The sequence below is a fragment of the Podarcis bocagei genome, assembly GCF_964188305.1.
Source record: "Podarcis bocagei genome assembly, chromosome: 9".
In the NCBI taxonomy this organism is placed as follows: Eukaryota; Metazoa; Chordata; class Lepidosauria; order Squamata; family Lacertidae; genus Podarcis; species Podarcis bocagei.
In genome coordinates this window covers 19,131,780-19,159,001 of record NC_138134.1, presented here as the reverse complement: position 1 = coordinate 19,159,001, position 27,222 = coordinate 19,131,780, and the positions used below count along the sequence as shown (strand labels likewise).

At 42.7% G+C, this 27,222-nt stretch overlaps 1 protein-coding gene across 5 annotated transcripts in view; it reads right to left on the bottom strand.

Moving 5' to 3' along the window:
- NFXL1 (nuclear transcription factor, X-box binding like 1) overlaps positions 1 to 27,222 on the bottom strand; it is a 76,817-nt gene that overhangs the window by 39,005 nt on the left and 10,590 nt on the right. For 3 of the 5 annotated variants that reach the window (XM_081208773.1, XM_081208774.1, XM_081208775.1), the window contains 12 exons: positions 26,614 to 26,766; positions 25,364 to 25,470; positions 14,463 to 14,633; positions 13,672 to 13,781; positions 11,756 to 11,889; positions 9,610 to 9,788; positions 8,780 to 8,941; positions 8,529 to 8,629; positions 5,444 to 5,558; positions 4,998 to 5,122; positions 3,827 to 3,949; positions 246 to 336 (listed from right to left, as the gene is read on the bottom strand). In XM_081208773.1, the coding sequence (XP_081064899.1) occupies positions 246 to 336; positions 3,827 to 3,949; positions 4,998 to 5,122; positions 5,444 to 5,558; positions 8,529 to 8,629; positions 8,780 to 8,941; positions 9,610 to 9,788; positions 11,756 to 11,889; positions 13,672 to 13,781; positions 14,463 to 14,633; positions 25,364 to 25,470; positions 26,614 to 26,766 (1,571 nt within the window). Of the gene's footprint in view, positions 1 to 245; positions 337 to 3,826; positions 3,950 to 4,997; positions 5,123 to 5,443; positions 5,559 to 8,528; positions 8,630 to 8,779; positions 8,942 to 9,609; positions 9,789 to 11,755; positions 11,890 to 13,671; positions 13,782 to 14,462; positions 14,634 to 16,155; positions 16,489 to 25,363; positions 25,471 to 26,613; positions 26,767 to 27,222 lie in introns of those variants that run through there. The other 2 variants (XM_081208776.1, XM_081208777.1) reach the window with 2 other exon arrangements.

The window sequence follows — 27,222 nt, the reverse complement described above, 5'->3', positions numbered from 1 at the left end:
GACTAGTGCTAATCAACACATTACACTCTGTTTTCATGAAAAAACATTAATGTCCTGGATTGGACCCTCAAATATATATATAGGTTCAGAAATGCTATGATTTGAACAACATTAAAGCTATTGGCTGTAATCAGAGATTACAATATTCCTTTTTATAACAATTACCAACAAAGACTCAACTACATAAAGTTTAAAGTACTATTCAGGATGAAAGACTACAAGCAAGATTGCCTGCTCAGTCCTACCTCTGTGGCACACCGAAGGACACTTGTGATTCCGACATCCTAAAGTTCGTCCACATGCTTGATCACACGGTGGGCAATTTCCAGAACAACACTGAAACACACACGCAAGTGTTTTGAAGTACAGAAACTTTAGCTAAAGTGGCAAGCCTATGAATTACTTGGGAGTGAGCCCCAATGAGTAAGCACACAAAGTGTAAGAACGGTTTGTTTTTAAAATGATAAAGTGTCAAAGAAAAATAAACATGTTGAGATTTCCCTTTCTTAAGGAAGCGCCTTCAGAATATCCTTTGCCATTTTAAAGCATTTCAGCAGTTTCACGCAGGAAGATGGGAGTGTTTGTCCATTTGAAAGCAGGGATAACAATTTTCTGACAAGAAACTGATAGGGGAGTCCCAAGTAAGGGCAGGTGGCAAGCAGAAGCTAAAAGCATAAAGCTGGATAGTCCAAATGTTGCCTGGGCTAATAACTAGCTAGTCATTGTTTCCCAGCTGTTTTTGGACTACAATTCCCATCGTCCCTAGCTAGCAACACCAGTGGTCAGAGATGATGGGAATCGTAGTCTGAAAACAGATGAAGTCCCAAGTTTGGGAAACACTGAGCCAGATGGTTTTGAGCTACTATTATTTCAACTTGAGCTCCATAACTTCATTATGGTGGAAACACTGAGTTACATCACAAGAGTGTTGCAAGTATTACCAAGGTGATTCATGTCAAGAACCTCAACAATCTGAGGGCTAAGTATTATTGTTAAGCATTTTGTTTGACCTGTGTATATTGTACAGTGGTACCTCGGGTTAAGAACTTAATTCGTTCGGGAGGTCTGTTCTTAACCTGAAACTGTTCTTAACCTGAAGTACCACTTTAGCTAATGGGGCCTCCTGCTGCTGCTGCACCGCTGCTGTGCGATTTCTGTTCTCATCCTGAAGCAAAGTTCTTAACCCAAGGTACTATTTCTGGGTTAGCTGAGTTTGTAACCTGAAGCGTCTGTAACCTGAAGCGTCTGTAACCCGAGGTACCACTGTATTCCAAAAAGACCTCACAGATTCTACATGCAGATCTACTAATCTGCTTCAACAATTCTACCTCACTAGCACCTACAGCACCTTCAAACAGGGGATTTTCAGTCTCAGCGCCATCACCTCCTGCTTGCTTTTGAAAAACCTCTTTAGTTTGGCCCTAACACAAAGCACATTGCTATATACAGCTGAATCTCTCTTAACTGTTTCACCACATTTCTTTCTATTCTTGGCCCAAAATGAAGACTTTGCTATTTTATAGCACCTACAACTAAGCACCTGTTTTAGCACGGTTTTGATGAAACTGCAATTATATTTTGCATGTTACCTTGAATACATTTGAGTTAATCAGCTTCCTTTCTACCTCTAAAAACAGTTCTTCTTCAAAAACCTATAATCTCAGACACATAAAAGACAAGGGGAGGGACAAGCTAACAAAGCTCAGTAAAACGGTTCATCTGAAAAAGGTTGGGAGTAAAAAAAAAATATGAAAAAATGAAGACAACTCTTAAATACAACAAGGACAAGACAGAGTTAAGGACCAATGAGAGACCAGTGTTAAATGTTTTCTTGTGAGCCATCCAGAGAGCACTATCATGGAGAAGGATACAAATATTGTAAATGAAATAAATGAGTAAGGAAAATGCTCCAGGGAAAGGGGATGGAAATAAATGGAGTATAAAAAGCAATGGTCCAGCAAATAAAGCTTTCCAGCACCACTACTTCACCCTTCAAGTTTCTCCTGTATATTGGATTATTGGATTTGAACTACTAAATTCATTCAGTACTTAGAAAGAACATACTTCTCTTCTTCATTGCTCCCCACCCCCTTGTTCCTTTAAGCTTTTGAAAGCTATTTCATCTCCGCCTGAAGGAAGATCATACGTATCAGAGAACTAGTATATTTCTTTTCTCTGACTGCTCCAACAAGCTAGTCCAATAAGAATCGCTACTGCCACCTTCTGCAGGTATTTCACAGTGTAGGTGTTGTAAGAGCATCAGTTTTGAATTAGACCATTCTTAAATACAGTGGGACCTTGGGCTACTTGTGCTTCAGGTTACAGACTCCGCTAACCCAGAAATAGTACCTCGGGTTAAGAACTTTGCTTCAGGATGAGAACAGAAATTGTGCTCCGGCGGCGCGGCAGCAGTGGGAAGCCCCATTGGCTAAAGTGGTGCTTCAGGTTAAGAACAGTTTCAGGTTAAGAATGGACCTCCAGAACGAATAAAGTACTTAACCCAAGGTACCACTGTAACCCGATTTCTTTCTCTGTGAGTGGAACGGCAATACAGAAGAACGAAGAAATCCAATATATGTGGGGGATTTCTCCCCATAAAAGAACAGCAAAACAGCCGTCACAGGCCACGATTGCAAGTAATGCTAAGCCAAACCACGATTTGACGTGTGCTCCCAAGCAGGAGATGACAACCCTTTTGCTCCTTCCCTGTCCATTTAGCTCAACGCAGCATGGCAGCTAAGCCAAGGTTTGGCTTAGCAGTTGTCCGAACCTGAGCTAGGTGTTATACGCTCAAGCCTCCATAAGCATGAGTTACAGCTAAGGTTTGTTACTGTCTACAACTCATGGTTAAGGAGGAAAGAGCTTAACCACAAGTGCGGGTTTGGACAATGTGCTAAGTCAAACCTTGACTTAGCTGCTGAACTGAGTCCAAAGGACTACAGTGGTAAAGGTAAAGGGACCCCTGACCATTAGGTCCAGTCGTGGCCGACTCTGGGGTTGCGGCGCTCATCTCGCTTTATTGGCCGAGGGAGCCGGCGTACAGCTTCCGGGTCATGTGGCCAGCATGACTAAGCTGCTTCTGGAGAACCAGAGCAGCGCATGGAAATGCCGTTTACCTTCCCGCCAGAGCGGTACCTATTTATCTACTTGCACTTTGACGTGCTTTAGAACTGCTAGGTTGGCAGGAGCAGGGACCGAGCAACAGGAGCTCACCCCGTCGCGGGGATTCGAACTGCTGACCTTCTGATCGGCAAGTCCTAGGCTCTGTGGTTTAACCCACAGCGCCACCCGTGTCCTTAAGTCAAACCTTGACTTAGCTGCTGAACTGAGTCCAAAGGACCACAGTGGTACCTCAGGTTAAGTACTTAATTCGTTCCGGAGGTCCGTTCTTAACCTAAAACTGTTCTTAACCTGAAGCACCACTTTAGCTAATGGGGCCTCCCGCTGCTGCCGTGCCGCAAGAGCACGATTTCTGTTCTCATCCTGAAGCAAAGTTCTTAACCCGAGGTACTCTTTCTGGGTTAGTGGAGTCTGTAACCTGAAGCGTATGTAACCCAAGGTACCACTGTACAACGCAATGAAGCTGGTGCAAGCTCCTCTCTTGAGCCAGTATGTTTGCCTGGTCTCAGTAAGCCATAGTTTGCACTTAGCGTGATGTACAAGCCAGGCCACTGCAAGCTGAAAACCGCTGTGGCTTTCTCAGCTGCTCCCACATGCTTACAGGCTGTGTGTCTCAGAAACAGAAGCATTTTTGGAAGTTGAACCAAACTTTTCCAAATAACTCTAGCTACAAAAGGATGGTGATGCATCCTCAATACCTACTCACCTTCCTCTTGCACTGGTGTTTTTGACAGTCCCGGATTTTGGCACACTTTGTTTCACAAAGGTATGGCTTATGGCAGGGCATCTGTTTTGTATGCTTTCCACAGCGGCACTGCTTTTCAACTTCCTTTAAGATACACATGGAGGAAAACTAAAGCTAGGAGTTGTATGTTCAGCATGTTAAAATTATTTCCATAGCAAAAAAAATGCATAGAACTCATCACAGATTAGAATTCAGGGGGGGGGGAAGTAGCATATAAAAGAATTCAATGGTGGAAATGAATAGAAGAGTCTAGCATGCTGTGTGACAAGAGGCCGGAAAGAAACTCTTTCACAGGCTAGAGCTTCTGGGAATAACTAGGAATAACTAGAATCAAAAAGATGGGGCACGTCCTCATAGAAACAACAACTTAATTTGACCTGACCTCAGGAAAACTGTTTACCTTCTCATCTGTTTGTATGAACTAGGCCTAAGAAGAGACAGTAGAAAATGCAGAAGGAAAGAAACATGAGATGGTTGGGAAGGCCACCATTTTCAGAAGAGGAAGAAACTGTAGTTTAGAATATGCCTTTTCAAGCAAGTAGCAGCCAAAATGATGATACAAGCCTATACCATCAGAAAAAGGAAACTTAAGAGGTAGAGGAGCAAGCAGAGCGTTGAAATTAGTGGCAGCAGCTACCAGTGGGCCTGCAGAACATGGAATCTCGCAATGTCCTCTTAGAACTATCCAAGCGGATGACAGACTTTGGGAAAGTTTACCTTTACTGCCTCGGTTGTTACAATCATCAGGCTTATTCTGAAGGACACTCTTCAATGGGATTGTTTAAGGCAAGGACATTTTGAATCCTCACAACAAAAAGCAGATAAGCCTATAAAAACAGGCCACATTGAAGCATGTTCCCACACATCAATCCAAGCCAATACAGGAACTTTATCTATTCCCCAGATTTGAAGAACAGAAGCTAGGGGTTGTGGTAGCTTGTTTTTTTGGACACAAAGCAGTGGAGACAGCATGTTTCCTGAGCTCAGAGAGGGAGAGGACAGCTAAAAGAAGAAACATATCTTTATTTTCTCTGCCTCAAGGAAGCTCATTGGAGATAAAGTCCTTCAGAAGTCCTGAAATAATGGAAAGTTATTCAAAAACATGTGACCGAACTGGAAGAGAAATGCTAACCTGTCTACAGATTTCACAGGGGCCTCGGTGGCAGCGCTGGGAACATCTATGAATCCCACAGTCAAGAGCTTTGTCACAACTGTCTCCACATGTAGGCACATCCTCCGTACATGGTAAAGAAAATTCTAAGTCAAAACAAAACAGCAAACCTTCTGTCATTTATTATACACAACTGAAAAATGAAAGATACATTTTAGTGTCTCATTTCATGAAAAAGAAGGCTTTATGTCAAGAAAAGGAGTTACAGTTTTTATATAATGGGCCCAATTTAATTAAGCTAGGCAGGTCTTGTGTCTAACCTCATTCTGGGCAAACTTTAAATTTAACAAAAGTCTGCTATTGTATTACTTTGACTTGTATTTGAATGCAGTTTAGATTTTAGGAAGCTTAGCTATATTGGTGAACTGGATGCATGCTAGATGGGCAGAAAAGAAACACATTCTTACTTGACTTTCCACATGGACAACTCCTTTTGCCAGATCGGGGACACTCTCCACAAGAGCCAGCATGACAAATCTGTTCACAGGCATGATAACCACAAGGCAATGTTTTGCCACACACCTGTTGGGAAAACACATACAGCACATGCAAGTGAGGAATTTAACAAAGCAACGAAATACAAAAATCCAGTGGAATGCAAGGAAGAAAAAGGTGATCGCTCCCTGAATTCCATATTAATAAAAAGGAATAGGTGAACTCTTCCTGAACCATATTGTTATAAGAATTAAACATCTTTCGGAGCAAAGCTTTGTTCAAGTTACATCAGCCTTGTTCAGCAAGAAAAGATGACAAGCAATTTCAGACTGGCCATATTCCAGCAGCATGCTAAGCCACAATTTAGTGCAATGTGTATGTGTCAGCCGTGAGTGTGCAAGTTCACTCTTCCTTCCTATGTGGCTGGAAGGAGTTTGGAAGCTTTTACTTAACCACAGTTTGTAGTTTCATCAGAACCAACAAACTCTGGAATAAATCAGCTTGGAGGCATGGAAGCTTCCGAACTCAAAGTTCATTGAGCCTCATCCCAGTTTCTTCTGGTCACACCAAACTATGATTTAGTGCAGGCATGTCCAAAGTCCAGCCTGGGGGCTAAATCCAGCCCCCTGGTTGATTTAATCTGCCCCCCCCAAGCAATTCTGAGAAATGAATCTGTTGTGGCCCCGGAGCGCCTGCTGTTTGATTTGTTCTGCCCAGGAGCCAATGCATCAATGGAGAGCTGCCCCCCCCCAAAGGAATAAGTCCACCAGCAACTTTAATCCTTAAAAAAAGCTCTGCAACTTTGGGCAAAATCCTTTTAAAAAGCTCAACAACTTTGTTCGCTTCATCAAATCTGGCCCTCTTTGAAAAGGTTTGGACACCACTGGTTTAGTATGATTTTTTTAGTATGATGTTTGGCCACTAGGGTAATTTTTCTGTGATGTTACATTTTAATCACAGAGCAACGAAAGTTGGCTATTTTGCAAAAAAATGAATGAATGATGCAGCTTTCGTATTTCACTAGCGAAGCTCTCATCATTGTAACAGCTCAGGGAGGGAACTGTAGACTGCAGATGTAAAATGCATCTCAGCTCTACAGGCAGAAAACTGCACTGTACACACAGCCCTTTGCAGAGGCAAGACTGTTCACTGCCATGGACTGTATGACCAAAATTATTTATTTAATATTCAACAAAAGGAATACAGCACAAAGATATAAACTAAAACTTTCAAACTCTCAGGGGGGGAAAGCCTACAAGGAGCCGTCCTCTTGTTTTGTAACAAGTGCGGCAAAAAGGAAAATTTCTGCAGGTGAAGCTCGCTATGCCAAGGCCAAGAGAAGCTGAATGTGCTGAAATTTCCCTGTCCTCCTTCATGTGTAACCATGCCACGAAGGAGACAACAGAAAAAGAGAGAGATGTTTATTTTCGCATTTTTATGCCCTAAAACGAGCAGGTCTAGGCCCTCAAAGGGGCTTTGAGACTTATAAATATTGGGTTACATCCAATGACGTCCCCCTGCTGACAGAGGGCTCTTTGATTCAGTGGATACTTCAGTCAGTCAGCATAACAGGGAGGGAGGTCATTTTCACCAATTCCTTTCCCCTCAGCAGCTGCATATCACCGTCCACAACTCTTGAACAGAACTGGGTTCATGTGTGGGAAGCTGCAGAGGGGGAGGAAGATCAACAAAGAAGATGATGCTTCTTCGTGTGCTGATGATGGAAGCCTCCACTAGATCAAGTAGTGCTCCGTCAACAAGAGGGCACTGCTGAATGCAACCGACTGTATTTTGTAATAACCACTGCGTCAAACGCACGCAAAAATAAAATTATTGGGCTCTCTTGTAAAACCTTTTATTCATAGCCACTTGCATAAAATGTGGCCACAGACTCTAGTATAGAAGCTGTGGCATGGATCCAGAACTGTTCTAGAAGCTGAAGGTTCTTCTGGTCACAGAGGGCAGTCTCCCAATTTCTCTTTCCCAACGAAGAAGTACCCTACACCATCTAAAGTAATCCCCATTCCCTGAGGAATAGGGTTCTCAAGGGGTGGGGGTGGGATGGACAAGGAGCTGTGGTGATGAGGAAGGGCCAGGAAAGCTCCAGCGCATAGCATGGATACCTTTGGGATCCACATGTAGCAGCACTTGCAACCACAGCAACACAAAGTGGCTGCAGCCTGTAATCCCAGCTGAGTTGCAAGCTGCTGGTAGGTCTGCTGCTAAAAATAAAGGTAAAGAGGTAAAGAGACCCCTGACCGTTAGGTCCAGTCACGAATGACTCTGGGGTTGCGGTGCTCATCTCGCTTTATTGGCCGAGGGAGCCGGCGTACAGCTTCCAGGTCATGTGGCCAGCATGACTAAGTCACTTCTGGCGAACCAAAGCAGCGCATGGAAATGCCGTTTACCTTCCCGCCGGAGCGGTACCCATTTATCTACTTGCACTTTGACATGTTTTTGAACTGCTAGGTTGGCAGGAACAGGGACCGAGCAACGGGAGCTCACCCCATCCCGGGGATTCGAACTGCTGACCTTCCAATCGGCAAGCCCTAGGCTCTGTGGTTTAGACCACATACAGTCATGTTAAAAAGGAAGAAGGTGCTCTTTGAACTCTGTGGTTTTACCTATCAGGACGTAATAACATCCATCTGCTCCTTAGCAGGTCTTAAAATAAGGTAAATACAACCTCTGCTGAACAACAACACATGGTGTATTACACCGCGTCATGATTTATTTAACATAAATAAAGCCAAAATGGAGAAGCCATGTGTGAAAAAATAAGCACACCCTACTGCTTCCGTAGAAATTAAGAGGCTCAGTGGGCAGACAGGGGCTGCAAAACAAATTTCCTTGCTTAATTGTATAAAGTGGGACCAAAATTGCTGTTTTTCCAAATGATGCCATTAATCCCTTATGCTTCTTCATGTTAACACATAAGATTTCTTGCTAGAGGTTGGGGCGGGGGACAGAGTCAATGCTGGTAACACCCGCCACCCTTCTTATATAATGAAACCCTATATCTGATGACAAAGAATGGCAACATTTAAGGAAACTTACCCGATCGCACTGCCATACAGGACTTGCACAAAGCCTCTCTGCTACTTGCCTACCGCAGATGCAAGCTTGTTTACTGACTCTTGGACAGGGCTCGCATTCTCCTAAAGGTAAGGCAGAGTTAAATATTAGAATACAACTTGGACAGAGATTGTTTTAATTTCTTCACCCACTGGGGAGAAGGACAGGGCGCGGGCGGGAGTGTTAGAAGTAACACCCAACACAGAAGTAACATCCAACACAGAAACATCTACCTGGATGACAAGGTTTCTCACAGTTGTGCTGTCCACAAGGCAGCTTTCGCCCACAGGGCAGCTGACATGACCACTCTTTGGTACTGCATCTTCGTGGCACAGGCTTAACCTTCTTGCAGTAGCAGGTTATTGTGACCATCTTTGGACAAGGCGGGCAAGGACCTAGAAATAAGAAAAAGAAAGGTTATCACAGATATGATATTCCAGCATAGAACATCCGAGTTGTCGAGTCAGAATCAACAGGGACTGGGGAGACCTTGATTCGAATCCCCTCTCTGTCCTGAAATTTGCTGGTTAACTTAGGGCAGCCTAAGCCACCTCACAAAGCTATTGAGATGATGCCATGAAAAATTCATGTGCGAGATTGTATTATATTGTGTTTAGTATGTCAGCTATACAGTAACTACTGGCTAGTATCCCAAAGTTTTCACTTATTGGCAACTTTTTAACGTGCTACCTGATGTAAAAAATCAGTTCACTCTCACATAACCATATTAGTAACCATATTACATTTTAAAATCTGCACTGTCCTAGGCTTTTAATTACAGCGATACCTTGGTTCTGGAACAGCTTAGTTCCCGAATGTTTTGGCTCACGAACACCGCAAACCTGGAAGTTGCTGTTCCAGTTTGCAAACTATTTTTGGAAGCCGAACGTCTGACGGGGCATCCACAGCTTCCGATTGGCTGCAGGAGCTTCCTGCAGCCAATCAGAAGCCACACTTGGGTTTCCAAACATTTTGGAAGTTGAATGGACTTCCAGAACAGATTCCATTCGACTTCCAGGGTATGACTGTATAGCTTACATACAGCTACATTAACATCACATACCTGGGTGACAAAGTAGCAGGCACCTGTGTCCACAGGGAGGCTTGAAGTCTCTTTCACATACTTGGCCACAGGAATGTGGAACTAGCCAGGGATCAAGTGGCGGGTCCTCTACCTTTCTGCAGTAGCAGTAGTAGCGAGTGGGAGTCTCCGATCGCTTGTACTCAAATCTGCACTTTGGACTGAAAGATCAGAGGAAAATTCACAGAGACTTTGGTAAAGTTCAGCTGAAGTATATGACTTTACTGCAACCGCAACAGTGATGCAGCCACAATTATGGATGCTAAATGCCGATTCAAAGCCCAATGTTTACCAACAATACAAAAAACAACAACAAAAAACCGTGACACTATAACATCAGCCATTAGCAACTGAAATAGATTTATTTATTTACAGGATTTTTTACAGTGCCTTTCAAAAAAGAGTTTCCAGGAAATTTACAGAGATGCATGTAAAAACATAATATTAAAAATACAGGTTCCATCCAAATGCATTATTAAACGAATACCTCAGTCAGTAGAGCATGAGACTCTTAATCTCAGGGTCATGGGTCTAAGAGCCACGTTGTACAAAAGATTGCTGTTACAGATAGGTAGCCGTGTTGGTCTGCCATAGTAAAAATAAAAAAATTGCTTCCAGTAGCACCTTAAAGACCAACTAAGTTAGTTCTTGGTATGAGCTTTCGTGTGCATGCACACTTCTTCAGATAATCAAAAGATTGCTGCATAGCAGTGGCTTGGACTAGATGACCAAGTCCAACTCTACACTTCTATGATCCTAAGTCAAAGCAGCATTAAATAGAGAAAACAGTTTAAGCAGCCCCAGAGAATAAAAGTATTTACCTGTTGCCTGTTGCCAAAAAGATACCAGCACCAGGTGAACCTCTCTGGGGAAAGAGTTCTACAGAGAAGGCACCGCAATCAAAAATACATTTTCCCTGGCTGCCAGCTGCCTCACTTAGCAGATAGTCTTAGTTCATGGAAGCTTGACATGGAAGCAGGTGTCACTTCAGGTAGCTAGGTAGGGCTTTCAAAAGTGAAGCCCTTGAGTTGTGTTTTGCAACAGACTGGAAGCCAATGGAGTTCTTTCAAAATCTATGAGATGTTTTCCCAGCAACTGGTCCTTGTTCCTACCAGAGCAGCTCTATTCTGGACCGAAAACCTAGTTTCTACCGTCTTCAAGAGCAGTCCCATATAACAATAGTCTGACAATAAAGTTACCAACCCACGGATGATAGTTGACAGGCTCTCTCTATCCCAAAGAGGTTGCCTAAGCTGGTGAAAAGCACTCTGCACCACTAAGGTCACTTGGGCCTCCAGTGATATAACAGGATGCAGAGATATCCATCCCACAGGGAGGAAGCCAAACACTATTTCTTCAAAAAATAAAAATAAACCACCCACTCAAAAGAACTGCTGTCTTGTTCAGTGTATGGACTACCATCCATATTGTACACAAAAAAGACTTTTTGTGAAACTTCAACTAACATTATGATTTCAACTGTGCACTGAATGAAGAGGTTAGAGATCAAAATTCTCACAGGGAAATTTCACATTTCCACTCTACTGCTGCTGTGGAACTGCTTAACCCTAAGCACCACTCAAAAAAACAAAACAGGGTCACATCTGCCATTAAACAAGGCTAGAGGAAAAAAGAATTGAGGTCAAAACTCAAGGGAAGATCAAAAGGGCAGATTATACCAACCAGAGTAGCAAAGAGAAGGAAGAAATTAGGCTTTCTGTCCTCAGACATTATTTTATTTTTGGTTATGTTATGTTTCAACAGGAGCATTTCCCCAGCTTTAAAGCTGTATATACTAAAAGTTCTTGAAACAGAGAACTTTCATCTGAGCAAATGGTGTGGGATTCAACTGATTTACAATGTTTTAAGTTCACCCATTACTACTTAAACGTGTTTAACTTTAGTTGGCTGTGCTCACAGAGCAGCCAAGTCATCCGTCACAGAGATGGTATTTTTCATGCACACAACACCAACGTACCCTGGGATTGCTAAAGATACTTAAATGCAAAGGATTTTTTTCATTAAATGCAACATTAGCGCACACATTTTACAGCTGTCTGGCTCTTCTTTTAAGTACTGTTTTCCCACCACATAAAGGAGCTTTCAAAATAAAACCGTAAAAGCCTACCAAGGCCATGGATAATCCCTCTTTCCGAAATCATCATCTGTCAATGGAGAAGATATTAGAAAAAGGCTATCCTTAGCCCACTTCTGTATGCAAGGCATGTGAAATATGCAGAAACATCCAGAACAGCTCCAGACCTAGAAGGCAGATAAAGATGTTTCAAAGGCCTTTCCAAGTAAACATGCTGATTTGGCATATAAAATTCAACACACATATGCAACAATCCTCCTCTCCTACTGCCGCAAAAAAACTAAGGTGAATATTGGGTTTTATTTATTGTGCTATGTCCTGATGTAGATCTTGTTATCAGGCTGTGTAAAGCAGCATTTTTTTTATTCCAAAAAAAAAAGAATTGTTAGCGTATTTACATGAATCGAATGCTCCGTTGAATCTAATGTGCACCCTAATTTTCGCAATGTAATTTGGCCAAAAAGGTGCATATTACATTCAAATAAATACAGTATTTGAATACAGGGTATGTTATAGAGTTTAAACAAATGGAGCACAGACTTATTAGTAGTTTTAAAAAAATGTGGTCAAAGCATGACAGACACAATTTCTGTATTTCACAACAATCCACACTATAGTTTACCAAGACCACGTGGCCATACTGACTCCTGGAGAGCATCTTGAGCCCACCGTGTTCATCAGAGTGTTGGTGCTGACCTTTAAAGCCCTAAATGGCCTCGGTCCTGTATACGTGAAGGGGCATCTCCACCCCCATCATTCAGCCTGGACGGTGAGTTCCAGCTCCAAGGGCCTTCTAGTGGTTCCCTCACTACGAGAAGTGAGGTTACAGGAACCAGGCAGAGTGCCTTGCACCTTCTGAAATGCACGCCCCCAGGTGTCAAGGAGATAAATAACTATACAACTTTTAGAAGACATCTGAAGGCAGCTCTCTATAGGGAAGTTTTAAATATTTGATGTTTTATTATGCTTTTGTATTTGTTGGAAGCTGCCCAGAGTCACTGGGGTTACCCAGTCAGGTGGACAGGGTACAAATAATATAATTATTAATGATGATGATGATTATTATCATCAAGCATAGTGCAATGAAGCAGATAAGCCAAGGTTTGGCTTAGTGTGTCATCCAAACACAGGATTGTGGTTAAGGTCTCTCCTCCTTAGCCATTAACCAGAGGACAAACCTTGGGTACAGGCAGTGGTTAAGGAGGAAAGACCTTAACCATGATCCTAGGTTCAGACAACACACTAAGCCAATCTTGCACTGCACTAAAAAGACCAGGAGAGGAGCCTTTCTGGGAGCCAACATATTCTCACAGTCCTGGTAAGCCATAGTTTGCTTTACTGTGATGTGCAAACAAGCTCAGAGTGCAAGAAAGGTAAGTATCTCTTTTCCCATCTGTCCTTCAAAGAAGTCACTCTTCCTTGGACCTGACCCCTTTCAAAGTATGCTTGTCTTGGCTAGGATCCATCCCATTCCAAGCAAGAGTGCACAAGTGAGAGAGTGCTGAAGGCCAGAGCTTGACTGATGATTTCAACACGTGGCAATTTTAGTATCAGAAGTGGTAATTTCAATTGTACCACTAGCTCTTACTGTGGTTTTTTTAGGTGGGGGAGGGGGGATGTGTTGATGATTCCCTAAACAAATGTAACGGGATGCAGAGAACAGGTTGGATTTCTGCAGCTGGACTCAATTCAGGCAGTCAAAGTAATAAAACAAAATTACTTTTTCATGCCCAGCCACAATACAAATGTCTGAAAAATGAGAGGCTTTTGATCACTTTCTGAAGCTATCAACATCATTTTGAAAGGAATTCCAAAGATGAAGTGAGAGCGCAGTCGAAAGCATACTTCTTTATATGCCCTCTCTAACCGAAGAACAAATACATTCCAACTAAACAGCAAATGTTGAAGAAGTGGTAATGTTACAATACTCTATAGTGTAAGATGCTTACCGCTTGGTTTCTCTTAATTGAAGCAATACATATCAAGCACGTCATTGCCCCAGACTGAAAAGCATCATTCATGTACTGCCTTGTGCGTTCCAGTTCACTTGCATCTCCATCTTTGAACAAGACAGGAAGACAATTTTGTTTTTTGTACAAAGCAGTAGTCAGTACTATTTTATCCTAATGTTAGAGGACCAGTGCCAAAGGATAAATCAAAAGCTTATTTGTGAAGCTGTTTATTTCCATGTAAAACAAAATGCCACGCTAACATTTACTGATGGTCTGAAATGAAAACCATACATGAATCAAGGCCATACCTCTCTAAACCCCAAAATATGACTACTAAGAGACTAATGTCTGTGGGAAGACTGTTTCGTAATCAGGGGACTATCAAAGAGTAGGTCCTTTTCAAAGTTTCAGTCACCCAAATCTCCAGTGAATCTCAACTCACAGGCTGAATGATACAGGGAGAAGGGCTCCCTCTGTTAACCAGGTCCCAAGCCATTTAGGCTTGATAGTGAATAGGCAACCAGTGCAGATCTTTTAAGAACAGTGTTATATGGTCTCCTACAGCTGCTGTATTTACTGTTGCACATTACTTTTGTGACAGATTGAGCTATATTTTTGAGCATACATACATACATACATACATACTGTATGGTTCCTATAATATAAACATTCATTAATGTGTTACTACTCCAATTATAGAAATCATTATCTGAATAATGATCTCAGTGTAGTGATAGGTAGGTCTTTATAAGGCAAGGGCATGTGAAAGAAAGAAATAAGAGCTTTACCAGTTTGATTTGTATAAGTGGTAAATGTCTTGGCCAATATTTTTCCATGTTTTCCTTTGATATCTTCATCTTCTTCTTCAGAGGAGGAACTAAATTGATCTTCAACAAGCTTTCTAGCTGCAGCTTGGTTAGCCTTCTTAATTTCATCAAATTTTTTCTGAGACGTTAGCTCTGTTACGGGAACAAAGTTTAAACAGAGTTTAAAATGTGACAGCATCTTTCAGAAAAATAAATGCAACTAATAAAAACTCTGTTTAAATATCTAACCAACAAGGCAAATATTAGATGCTTTAAAAAGAAGATTTTTTTTTTTTTTACAAAGGTCACACCCTAGCACGGTTTCGATTATCTTCTGGCATTCTTGGAAGGGGCACATGACTCTTCACAGCTGGTTTCAGTATTTTCTTGAAACACAGCCTATACTTCCCTGGTTCTTACTGCATAAGCAATGTATACAAGCTCATTTACACCTGCACTTCTGTTGCAAAGGTGAAGAAGGCATACAATGGCTTATATCTAAGGGCCCAACTTATAGTTACACATAAATGTGCATAATCAAACCCTTAACAACTTTCTTTCCTGCTTCAGAAGGGGCCATTTTGGAGCAAAGCAGCAGTGGAAGGGAATGCCTAAGTCTTCATACATCCATTGGCTGCATCTCTACTCCAAACAGCTGCTTCTATTCTCCAGTGTGGGGATTCCACATCCATACATTTAAAGGTCATTGCTTCCCCCCAAGAATTCTGGGAACTGCAGTTTTAAGGGTGCTGGAACTTCTAGCTTTGTGAGGGGTAAACTACAGTTCCAGGCTTCTTTTGGGGGAAGTCAATGAATTTTTGCATATTTGCATAAAATACTTGTCTAGTTTTCAAATACGTTCTGCGATGTCAAGCACAGCAACAATATTGCAAATAACCTAAATGTTCAATAATTACAGCAACAGCCACACAAATCAGGCATGCTCCCAGTTCTCAGCTCCAACGTATCAAATAACTGAGCTGGCTTTGGAAAACTGATTGTTTTTAGTGAAGGGCTGGTGCCTTTTTATTGTAATTATGTTTTTAATGCATTTTATATTTGCCTTAATTCTACCAATGCTTAATTGGTCATTGTTTTTAATGATTTCCCACCCAACAGTTTTCAACTGCTCTTATTGTAAGCTCCAGTCCCTGTTAGGGAGAAAGGCAGGGTATAAAACATTAACCTTAATACGGATCAAAACAAGCGTAAACTGTACATGTTAAAAACATGTTAAGAACTTAAGAGAGTCCGCCTTAAATAAAAATGGTCCCTATTATGAACTGGTTTGTATCTCAATGAAGATATATATATACCTATACTTCGAACAAGATTTCAGCTTCTGCTCAGGGCGATTGGAAGCTATGCAAGGGTGTATGGAAGCCCCTCTCCCACCATACCAAGAAGCCTTTTTTGAAAGAAAAAAAATATATATATATATATACACACACACACACACACACACACATATAAACACAGTGTAAAATAATAAATTAAATGCACTCATTCTTGAAGCAGCTGCAGGGAGCTGCATTCTTGCTCTCCCTTCAATACATTTTATTTTATTTAAAAAAACACCTCCTCATGCCTTTCCTATTTCACCTGGGCCCCAAGTGGAGTATGAGGGGCTTCCCCCCCCCCCACGGTAGGTGTGTGAGGTAGTGAAAATACTCACCGCGGGCTCCTGAGGTGTTATTACTACAAGCCCCGGCGGCCGGGGAGGCGCCCCCCCTTCCCCTTCCCCGGCCGCCTGCAGAGACCCCGCCAGCTCCGGCTCTCCCCCTTCCCCGGCCCCGGCCGCCCTGGCGCCAAGCCGCCTCCATCCTTCTTCCTCCACCTCCTCCCTCCCCGCCACAAGGCCCGTCGCTCGCTCGGAGCCGGGACGGAGCAGCCCGTCGCCGCCCGCCCGCTTTCAGAGGATGAGGCGCAGCAGCTGGGAGGATCCAGGTGTAGCCGACGTAGCGCTTCCTCGGCAGTTCACGGCGTGCCGGCGCCTAAACTACAACTCCCGGCATCCCTCGCGGCAGGGAATCGGAAGTGGGAAGGGCAAACACCGGAACCGTGGTGTGGCAGGACTCCGCCCCCCCTCTTTCTGTGCGGCGCATAAAGAACCGACGGCCTCCGAAGTGACCCACGGAGTACAGCACCCAGAATGCATCAGAAGGAGCGCCGTCGAGCGCTTTCGTTTTGCGCAATTATATATATAATTTATTATTATACATATAGTAATATATTTTAAATTATTATTATTATTCCACGCCCATCTGGTATTTAGACCCCGCCTGTTTTGCCCCCGACAGGGAACTGCAAGGTCTCATTCGCCTGGGCTCAGACAGTTCAGTGTTTTTCCTGCAGGGTCACTTTGATCTATACAAATTTAATACATAATAAAAGTATTTCTCCACAACTAGGCGTTTGGCTGATTAACATTCTATTTTTTTTAAATGTGTTTGTGGGAGGGGGAAGTTATTGGTTTGTTTTTTATGAAGGGCAGTAGATAAATAATTATTATTATTATTTGGCCATTAGTTATTACAGCTAAGTTTTGTTCCAGATTTGCTCAGCGAAATGTTACCGAGAGTTTATGCTCTCCCCAGCCCACCCCTCTGGTTTGTGTTACTTAGCAAAACCACTTGACATTAATCACATTCAGACAATCAATTTGCATGTCAGGCTTCTTCAGAATAAAAAAAGTCCCATTTCAAAAGAAGTTGAAAAGCAACATGCAGAGGGAAAGGTTTTGAGGACAGCTGAAAAAAACTTTTTTGTGTGTGCATACACATACTTCAAAAGTGCTGTTTTTCAGATTTCAGCCGTCTCTCCCAAGGACTGAAAAAAGCAAGCAAATCCCTCAAGCCCCATTTTTAAAATCAGGTGACCTAATCCAGACTGTAGCTAAACTGATATTTGCTTCTCTAAACACAAAATGCCAGTGTACTACAAAGAATAAACACTAATTGTTGCAGTACAAGTTCTTTTTTCTGTGTAAACCAAGAGTTAATAATTTTTTTCTCCTATTTTTGGGATGCCTAGATAGACCAGCGAGAGCACAAATATTAAATATCCACAACATGTTTTGCCAAAACAGAACTGAGACATGGAATGTGCTTATCAAGAGGCTGCAGAACACTAAGGGCTGCTGAGAGATCACATCACCTCCCTGCATCAAGGTCACCTACCAAGAGAAGATCAGCCTGGTCCAAACTACTGACCAGAGGGACCCCGGAAGCAGTGGCACCTACACAGCTTCCCAACCACAGTCCAAGGAAAGAACAGGGTAAAAAAAGCCACATGACCTTTATATGAATTTCCAGATCAAGACTGCTGAATGGAAAGCCTTGCTTTATTAGCAGACTGACAGAACAGTGCTGCATTTTGAAATGCACATGTTCCAAAATATACCTCTTCCTGCTGCCATTTATTTTTTTTTTTTTTTTAATAAAATTTTTATTGGGTTTTCACATTTTAATAGACATACAAACATAGAAAGACACAATAAAACACGTATAATTTCATAAATTTACTTTCATTCCCTTCTTTCCTTGACTTCCCCACACCCCCCTTTCCACCTTCCAATTTCCTTAATTGTCTCAGCAAATTATTTTCTCCCGTCTCTTAAATGTTATTCTTGTCTTTTCTTAAAGTTTATTACTTTTTCTTGGCCCAATTTTGCTTATCCAGCTTTATACATTAAGTACTTTCTCTAGAGTCGGCCTAAATTCTCTCCCACAAATTCCCTCCTTAAAATGTTAAACCAAAAATCATATATTCCCATTCTAAATCTCAGATTTTCACTACTCTACTCTCCCCTCCCCCCTTCCCCGGTTTCCGTCCCTTCCCAAACCAATGTCCTTAAAGAAAAGAAACCATTTTAGCCCGGATTTCTCACATCCGAGGCCCTTAAGCCCCAGTTGGTCTCTCTCCACCAGTTTTGTTGGCAGTCCATTTTGTTGACCTTCTCTTCTCGAGGGGGTTCTACCATCCACCCCTCATATTTCCCTCTTTCCAGGTCAACCAAGAGCAATTTCTGGCCAGGATCAATCAATCTCCCAAACTCCAACCTAAAGAAGAAGTCCCGATCATAAATGTCTGTTTTTTTATAATCCAATATTCGAATTATTCCAGGGGCTTCTTCCTTTATCTTTCTCTCCTTCTGCAGATTTGTAATCCACTGGTCATCTTCTTTACTTCCCTTGTTTCCAAAGGTTGCAGGCTCTTGGTTGGTTTTTTCCACTTGCTTTTCCTCTCCTCTCTCTTCTTCTTTTTCCCCCAGCTCCAAGGTTATCTTTTCTTCTGCAGCTGCAGAGTTTTTTTCCATCCCCTTTGTGTCATCGACAGAGTTGTTTAGTTCAAGATTGAAGGTCATCAATTGTTCACTCATAAGAGTACTGTGCTCTTGTAGAATTCCCACAAGGCAAAGCATTCTTTCTATCTCCGCCCATACTTTTCCTTCTGCAGCCATTGCAATGTCTTTAGTTCCCTCCAGGGGGATTTCCATCAATTCCTTTCCAACAGTCCGTTACTTTGTTGTTCACAGTCACCTTGTTTCCAATCAGTTCACTTTTAATGTAGCACTTTTAATCCAAAAAGATATTGTTAACACAGTTCCAATCTTTAGTCTCCCGTTTGATAGCTCTTTTGACAGCTGTCAAACTCCTTGTTCTTTTTCTCGGGCTCACACACAGGGCACTTCCCGGGTCTAGGGGGGGGGGGGTCGACCCAAAAAGAAGACCTCTGAAATTCCTCTCTCTTCCTCTCCAGCGCAAATACTTCTTAGTCCAATTTATGAAAGTTATCTATTTAAACACCAGCGTCTTTTCCGACCTAGTGATCTCTCTTTGCTTTAGATCTTTTAGTGGGAGGGGGAGTGTGGACTTCCTTTTTAACACGTCCCCCCGATCGTACTTAAATTCAAAAATAAAGTCTTTTAGTGCCGAAATTTCCTTCTACTCACGGGTTTCATTTTCCAGTCCAATTTCAGGAAGAAAGATAGCGCTCTTCGGTCCTGGCTCGCGGCTTCGCTCCGCCGAGGTAGCGATGGACTCTCAGCACCACGCCACCCCCCAGTCCACTCCGCAGCCTTTAAAAAGGCTCTTCGCGGGTCGGGGAGGGCGCTTAAGGTGCCCACCGAGTCACGAAGTCCGCATGCTTCCGCGCCTGCGGTTTTTAAGGGTCCCCGTGTCGCCGGCACGGCAAGACCCGTCCTCGACGGAGCCGATTCCCTCCGGAGCTCGGAGGAAATCCGCCATTACCCGTTCGCGCTATCCCGGAAGTCCCTGCTGCCATTTACAAACTGATGTCTTTCTTCCACCTTATCCATTTTTTACGGAGTCAGTCTTGCTACCTTTGGGCAGGGCTTATGCCTTTATTTTAATATCTACTGTACCTAGTCACCATAGGCAGTCTAGAAATAATTTAGCTATATGTTTAAAACTGTTGATAATCACAGAATATGAGGTATTTGGGTAAGAATTTACAGCTGCATCTCAAGAAACCCCTTTAGGCACACGATCCTCAGAGGTTATTTGTAGCCAGTCAATACAAACGGCAAAATTTTTCACAAGGATTTAATTAAATATTTTATTAAACACTGGAATTTTATCGCATCACATTCTCCCGATAACTTGTAACTGACTGTTTATAATTACTGCTAATTATCTGGGCTGTTGCTACAAAACAAAGACTTTGTTCAGAGTGACTTTGTTCTGAGTGGAAAGTGCAGCAAACTTATCATCTGTAAATCAAAATGACTGCTGAGGAGTCCAGGCAACTATCTTGATACTAGGTGCACTGTACAGGGCACAATATAAAATGTAATCATGCAATACAACTGTACAAAATGATTCCTGTTCAAATTAACCTAAAATTTGATCCATTGGGATTTTAGCATATTTATCATCTAGATCAAGTGATATTTTCTGAAGTCACACATATCAGATAAAATGTAAATTATTGAAAATACCCTTCATGCTTGGCTTAAAAAGAAAATCAGTCAAGATTAACAGATTCCATGTTCAATGAAGCCTCCTTATTTTGTCTTTTATTAGACTCTTTATTACAGATTCGGCAGTGCTTACAATACCTACGATTCTACTCTTTTCATTCTTCAGTTTCTTCTAAATTTGATAAATCAAAATCCATAGGCGCTTTCATGATGCTCTCAACTTGTGTTAGCCTTATTTTCAGTTTTTGCTGTGCAGCACCATATTCAGCCAGAAGTCTAGCAAACCTTGTTTGTAAACAGTCAAGCATTACTTCTATTTGGTTGACCTTTTCCTCGATATCTTCAGGATCTCTTCCTGCGTTTGCAACATCTAAATCCAGCAGTCCATCTTTCATAAGGACTTGCTTTCCCTTCTCTTCCAGCAAGGCCTTTGCATCTGGGTATTCTGTTAAAGCCTCCATTAGGTCATCTTTAGACAGACAAAACAAATCTGAATAACCAATGCTTCTAATGTTAGCTGTTCTCCGATTTCCAGCTTTGCTACCTTTAATGTTAAGAATGCTAATCTCCCCAAAGTAGCTGCCATCACTTAGGACCACATATTGAGTAACTCCATCATCAGCAACCACTGCAAGTTTCCCTTCTTTGATGATGTACATTTCTCGCCCAATGTCACCTTTCCGACAGATATAATCTCCAGGACTGTACACCTGAGGCTGTAGTTTTAAGACTAGCTCAACCAGTAAGCCAGCTTCACAATCTGCAAAAATCTGGACTTTCTTTAAAGTTTCCAGATGAACATTGATGGCAATTTCTGCTCGTAATTTATCTGGGAGATACTTCAAGACTTTTCTTTCATCTACTGCCTTCTTATTTGTCCACAAATAATCAAACCACTTGATAACTCTGTTTTCTAAGTCTTTGCTCACATTCCGAAACTGCATGTACTGTTTTATAGCATCAATCCTTGCTTGAAATTCTTCCCTGGCAGCATTCATGTTGGAGATCATAGAACCAATATTACCAACAATGGTAGCAAAAATTAATATACCAACTAAGAAGTCAACAACGACAAAGAAATACTCAGCATCTTTCACAGGAGGTGGTGTTTCACCAATAGTTGTCAAGGTCAGTGTTGACCAGTAAAGGCTGTAAAGATACTTTCTAGCCAGCCGGCCAAATTCAGGATGGCTAATATTGGGATAGACCCATGTGTCTGTTCCAAAGCCTATAGCTTTGGAGATAGAAAAATACATACATGCATTCCAGTGGATAATAATTATAATATACATGACAAGATTTGAAATTCTGAATATATTTGGGTAACTTGTTCTTGTTTCTGTTTGCTGGAAGAATTCAAACATACGTGATATTCTAAGTAATCTGTTTATTCGTATTTCTGGGTAGTTCAAGCCTAACCTGAAGTAAAGTAGATCAGTTGGAATGATGGAAAGTACATCTAATTTAAATTGTACAGTTCCCTTATATTTTTTCTTGAGTTTAAGTTCTTCTTTCACCAACAAACCTTGTTCCAGGTAACCTAAAATAAAATGCAGAAATAACTTTGTGATACAATTTTGTTTTATTTTTACTGACATGGCAAAGGGCAAATATAAATTGATAATTTAGTAACTCCTTGGTAAACCAGTTAACTGTATTATCCTGCTAAGTGCTGAGAATTTTATCATACAGTATTTCCAGTTCCACACCAAATCAGGAATCTAGAAGCAGGTAAATGACAGAATTTGGTAAATGGACATCTGTATTCACCCCCCCCCCAATGTTTTCATAATACTGTAAACTCCAATGGAACCATAACTGGGTGAAAATTCTGAACTATTCTGTTTTTCCTGTCACCAATACTACAGTGGTACTTTGGGTTACAGATGCTTCAGGTTACAAACTCCGCTAACCCAGAAATAGTATCTCACGTTAAAAACTTTGCTTCAGGATGAGAACAGAAATTGCATGGTGGCGGTGCAGCGGCAGTGGGAGACCCCATTAGCTAAAGTGGTACCTCAGGTTAAGAACAGTTTCAAGTTAAGAACGGACCTCCAGAACGTTTTAAGTTCTTAACCCGAGGTACCACTGTATCAATGGGACGCGGGTGGCGCTGTGGGTTAAAGCACAGAGCCTAGGACTTGCCGATCAGAAGGTCGGCGGTTTGAATCCCTGCGACGGGGTGAGCTCCCGTTGCTCAGTCCCTGCTCCTGCCAACCTAGCAGTTCGAAAGCACGTCAAAGTGCAAGTAGATAAATAGGTACCGCTCCGGCGGGAAGGTAAATGGCGTTTCCATGCGCTGCTCTGGTTTGCCAGAAGCGGCTTAGTCATGCTGGCCACATGACCCGGAAGCTGTACGCCGACTCCCTTGGCCAATAAAGTGAGATGAGCGCCGCAACCCCAGAGTTGGCCATGACTGGACCTAATGGTCAGGGGTCCCTTTACCTTTACCACTATATCAAGGTGTGCAGAATAATTGCTTAGGAGATGAGATGGCAAACTTAGTGCCCCTTCGTTTATCTTTACAAACATTCTGAGGACAGTCAAGCAGAAGAAAGGAGCTGGTTCAAATGGAATGCTCCTGGTCCAACCGTGCAGTAGATGGAACAGGAAGTAGTGACAAGTTCAAGTGCTCTACCCCTCCTCTCCTCACTTCTCCAGATGGCAGAAGAAACTCATTGGGTTTGGAAAACCTCACAGTTTTTCCATGACACGCAGATCACGAAATTGTGGGCACTGCTTGATTACTCGTTTATTGAGAGTTCATCCTGCTCATCAAAGCATGTGTTATCCCACACTTTCCAGTGCATGTTTGCGCCATCACTTCCCTAATCACAAGAAAACCAATGCTTTTGGGAAAGCGGGGTTATTGTGCAATCAAGTATAACGGTGCAACCCAAATTCACCAGTATGTGATGGAATCCACCCAAATCCAAACCTCATTCAGCTGTCCGGTGGCTGCTGCTGTGCTTGAGTCTGGCAGAGGGGAACCGAGCTTTTAAAATACAGTTGTGCCTTGCAAGACGAAAAGAATCCGTTCTGTGATTCTCTTCGTCTAGTGGTTTTTTTCGTCTTGCGAAGCAAGCCCATTGAAGGATTAGTGGATTAGCGCTATTAGCGGCTTTTAGAGGCTTTTAGCGGCTTATCTGCTGATCGGATCAGCTGATAAGCGGCTTAGCGCTATTAGCGGCTTTTATCGGCTTATCTGCTGATCGGATCAGCTGATAAGCGGCTTAGCGCTATTAGCGGCTTTTAATGGCTTATCTGCTGATCGGATCAGCTGATAAGCGGCTGAGCGCTATTAGTGGCTATTAGCAGCTTATCTGCTGATCGGATCAGCTGATAAGCAGCTTAGCGGCTTAGAAAAAAGGGGGGGGGAACCAGCAGGAATTCGCAAGACATTGTCGTCTTGCGAAGCAAGCCCATAGGAGATTCGTTTTGCGAAGCACCTCCAAAACAGAAAACTCTTTCGTCTAGCGAGTTTTCCGCCTTGCGAGGCATTCGTCTTGCGGGGCACCACTGTAGTGTTTTACATTGGGTTGCCACATCCATGACTGGGCTGAACAGGTTTAGGATCCAACCTAAATCCCACCCCCAGCCGGTGCTGCCCGCCCCACACCCCTGGAATCTCCTGTTTTTGAACGTAATCCAGCCTCAGCTCAGCGAGCTTTGGTTCAGCCAGGTGAGTCCGGATGTGCAAGTTATACTAGCCTATCTTCAGCTGAGCTAATGTTGGTGACCAACCACTGGCTGAGCCAGGAATCAGCTGGCTGAGCTGGAGATCTCCTGCATTCTAAGCAGCTGCTGTTAAGAATTTACTAGGGCTGCTTGATTTTATTTGATTGTTACATTTCACCTTTGGTGGTTTAAACTATTATTTGACCACACAGTCATTTTAATCACTTAAGCCTTAAAAGCAGACTATACATTTTCTAAAATAAATAAGGTGGTACTCCTATCCTGCCTTAATACGCATTGTCACTTATTAATGAGAGCAACCAAAATATCATTCTTCCAATAAATGCTATATAAAGGGTCTGGTGACTTCTGTTTCAGTGTATCTGAAGAAGTGTGCATGCACATGAAAGTTCATACCAATAACAAACTTAGTGGGTCTCTAAGGCAGTGTTTCCCAACCACTGTTCCGCGGCACACTAGTGTGCCGCGAGATGTTGCCTGGTGTGCCGCGAGATGTTGCCTGGAGGGAGGCGGGCGAGTCGGGCGGCGAGAGGCGGGGCGGCGGCGGCGAGGAGAGGCCGCCCAGCGCAGGGCTCTCGCCGTCTGCCTGCCTGGCTGCCTGCGAGCTCGGCGGGCAGCGCCTCCGTCCGCAGCGCCCGCCTCGCGGCTCTCATTCCCTGCCCCTGCCAAAGCTCACCCAGCCAAGCCGCGCTCTCCTTCCTGCCTCGCTTTGCTGCCTCCTCCCCCCCCCACCCCCAAAGCTTGGAGGTTCCCCGGCAAGGGGGAGGGGAAAAAATTGAAACTTACACTTTCGTGCGTCCCTCCCGGCGTGACGCTGCGCGCTGACGTCACGGGGCTGTAATGGTGGTGTGCCTCGAGATTTTTTTCATCAAACAAGTGTGCCTTTGCCCAAAAAACGTTGGGAAACACTGCTCTAAGGTGCTACTGGAAGGATTTTTTTTAATTTTGTTTCGACTATGGCAGACCAACACAGCTACCTGCCTGTATCTAGAACTATATAAAGAGACCACCTTGAATTGGCTGGATAAGGCAATGTGGGATGTTACTATCAGAATATGATACATCATACTTTTTACATACTTTTTAAGATGGGCCATTTTCCACATAGACACTTTCAATGTCCTGCACAACCCTCCCTAAAGAAAGCTTACTAGGTTACCTTGTCTTTGCTATTCATTTTAACAAGGTAGTATAACATAAAAAGTTACTGACCATATGATTTATCAGAGCATACCCTTACCTGTCCTTGTACGTACAAACATGTCAGCAACATAGAGAATGTCTGATATATAGTCAAAAATGAACCACATCTCTAGATGGTTGCTTTGAAGTTCATCAAAGCAGGCTCTGAGTAAGAAAGGAAACAGAATTTCAAAATTTAGAATTTGAAAGTAAGCATTTTGGCAATGCAGGTCTTAAACTAGGGATAACGAACCTGTGCCGTCCCTCACCCCAATGTTGTTGAATTGCAACTTTCAAAATTCCCCAGCCAGCATGGCCCAGCATAAGGGATGATGGAAACTGTTGGCCAACAACATCTGGAGGGCCACAGTTTCCCTACCTCTGTCCTACACAAAAGAACAAAGGGCATTCGGGTGATCTATAGAAATCTACTTCCATCAGTGTTAGACAATTCAATGGGACTGAGGGAAGACTCTCAGTTTATATTTCCCATGATTTGTACACAATGAGTGACCTTTTTACTTCACTCTTGTCCGGTGTTAAGGGCTTGTATATATTCCACTACAAACCCATACCATGCCAATGCAAAAAGAACACTTTCCCAAAGTTTACGATGTTTTGCTCATTTGTGGTCTGAGCTTCTAGGGGAAATGGCAAAATGCAGCCAAAAATCAAATGAATCCCAACATTGGTTAAAGTAATAGAAATGTCTCCCAACACAGGTCAAAGTATCTGTGAGAACTAGTTGAAGCGTATTCTTTGTATCTTGATCTGCTTGCTCATCAGGTTTAAAATAACCAGATTATGATATGCTGATGGAATGGATGACAGAGCAATCGCATCATCTTTTCGCCGTCTGCCTGGCTCAAATCAAAATTCTCTCATCCCATATGCAGCTGAGGCGAAATCAAATTTAGGGCAACACTCATTACCCAAAGAAGCTCTGCATCTAAATTTATCACAATATGGTTCAGCAAATCATCAACATTTGTATACATTTTTCGAATGTCCAAAGCTCTTTGCTTACATTATATCTGCAATCATTACAGACAAGTAAGCACTGCTTTCTCCACACTGCAATAAGTGAGGGGAGAAATGGCACCGATGTTTATTGTGGCCTGCCTAAGTTTCAAGTCGGATGTAACATTTTGAGCTGAGGACTTCCATGTTCACAGCTCAGATTAGCCAAGCACATTAGTTAGCTGCTGAACCGTCTAATGGGTTTCCCCTTTAGACACTGCAGAATTGTTTTACTGTTGAAAGGGTCTTGCTTCCTTTCATTTCTCCGTTTAAGATAAAGCAAAATACCTAATATAGATCAATATGCAGCAGTGCTGTGTCGTTTTAAAGTACCTAGCAATGATCATTATCCAATTGTACATGACAGGCAGAGTGATGCAAAACAGCCAGTTGTAATACAAGTTTCCCGAGGGATCAATAACAAATACCTCTTTCTTCTCCCTAAACAGCAAGCAGAAGGAAATTAATATATTAAGAAGCAAGCGGTACATAACAGCCATAATAAATGAAAGCCAACAGCATTTTCCTATTGATTTTAAGGAGTTTACTGAAACATATGCTGCAGTCTAGTACACACTTCTCTGAGAGTAAATGCCATCAAACCTAATTGGACTTACTCCTCAGTAGACGGGCATAACTACACTATTAAAAAGTACTTAACTTTGGATGGATCATCATGCTTTCTCTAAATCAGGGGTGGCAAATCTTTTTCAGACCAACGGTCAGATTCTTTAGTGGGCAAATGTCTTGGGCTGGCTGGATGCAGAGGAATGGTGAGGGGGCACCAGCTGGTGAACCCCCAGAGCCAGGGGATTGGTGGTGGGACAACGATGCGTTGTCAGAGGGAGAAGAGGGAGCAGACTGGGAGGAGGAGGTGCTGGAAGCTAAAGAGGCAAC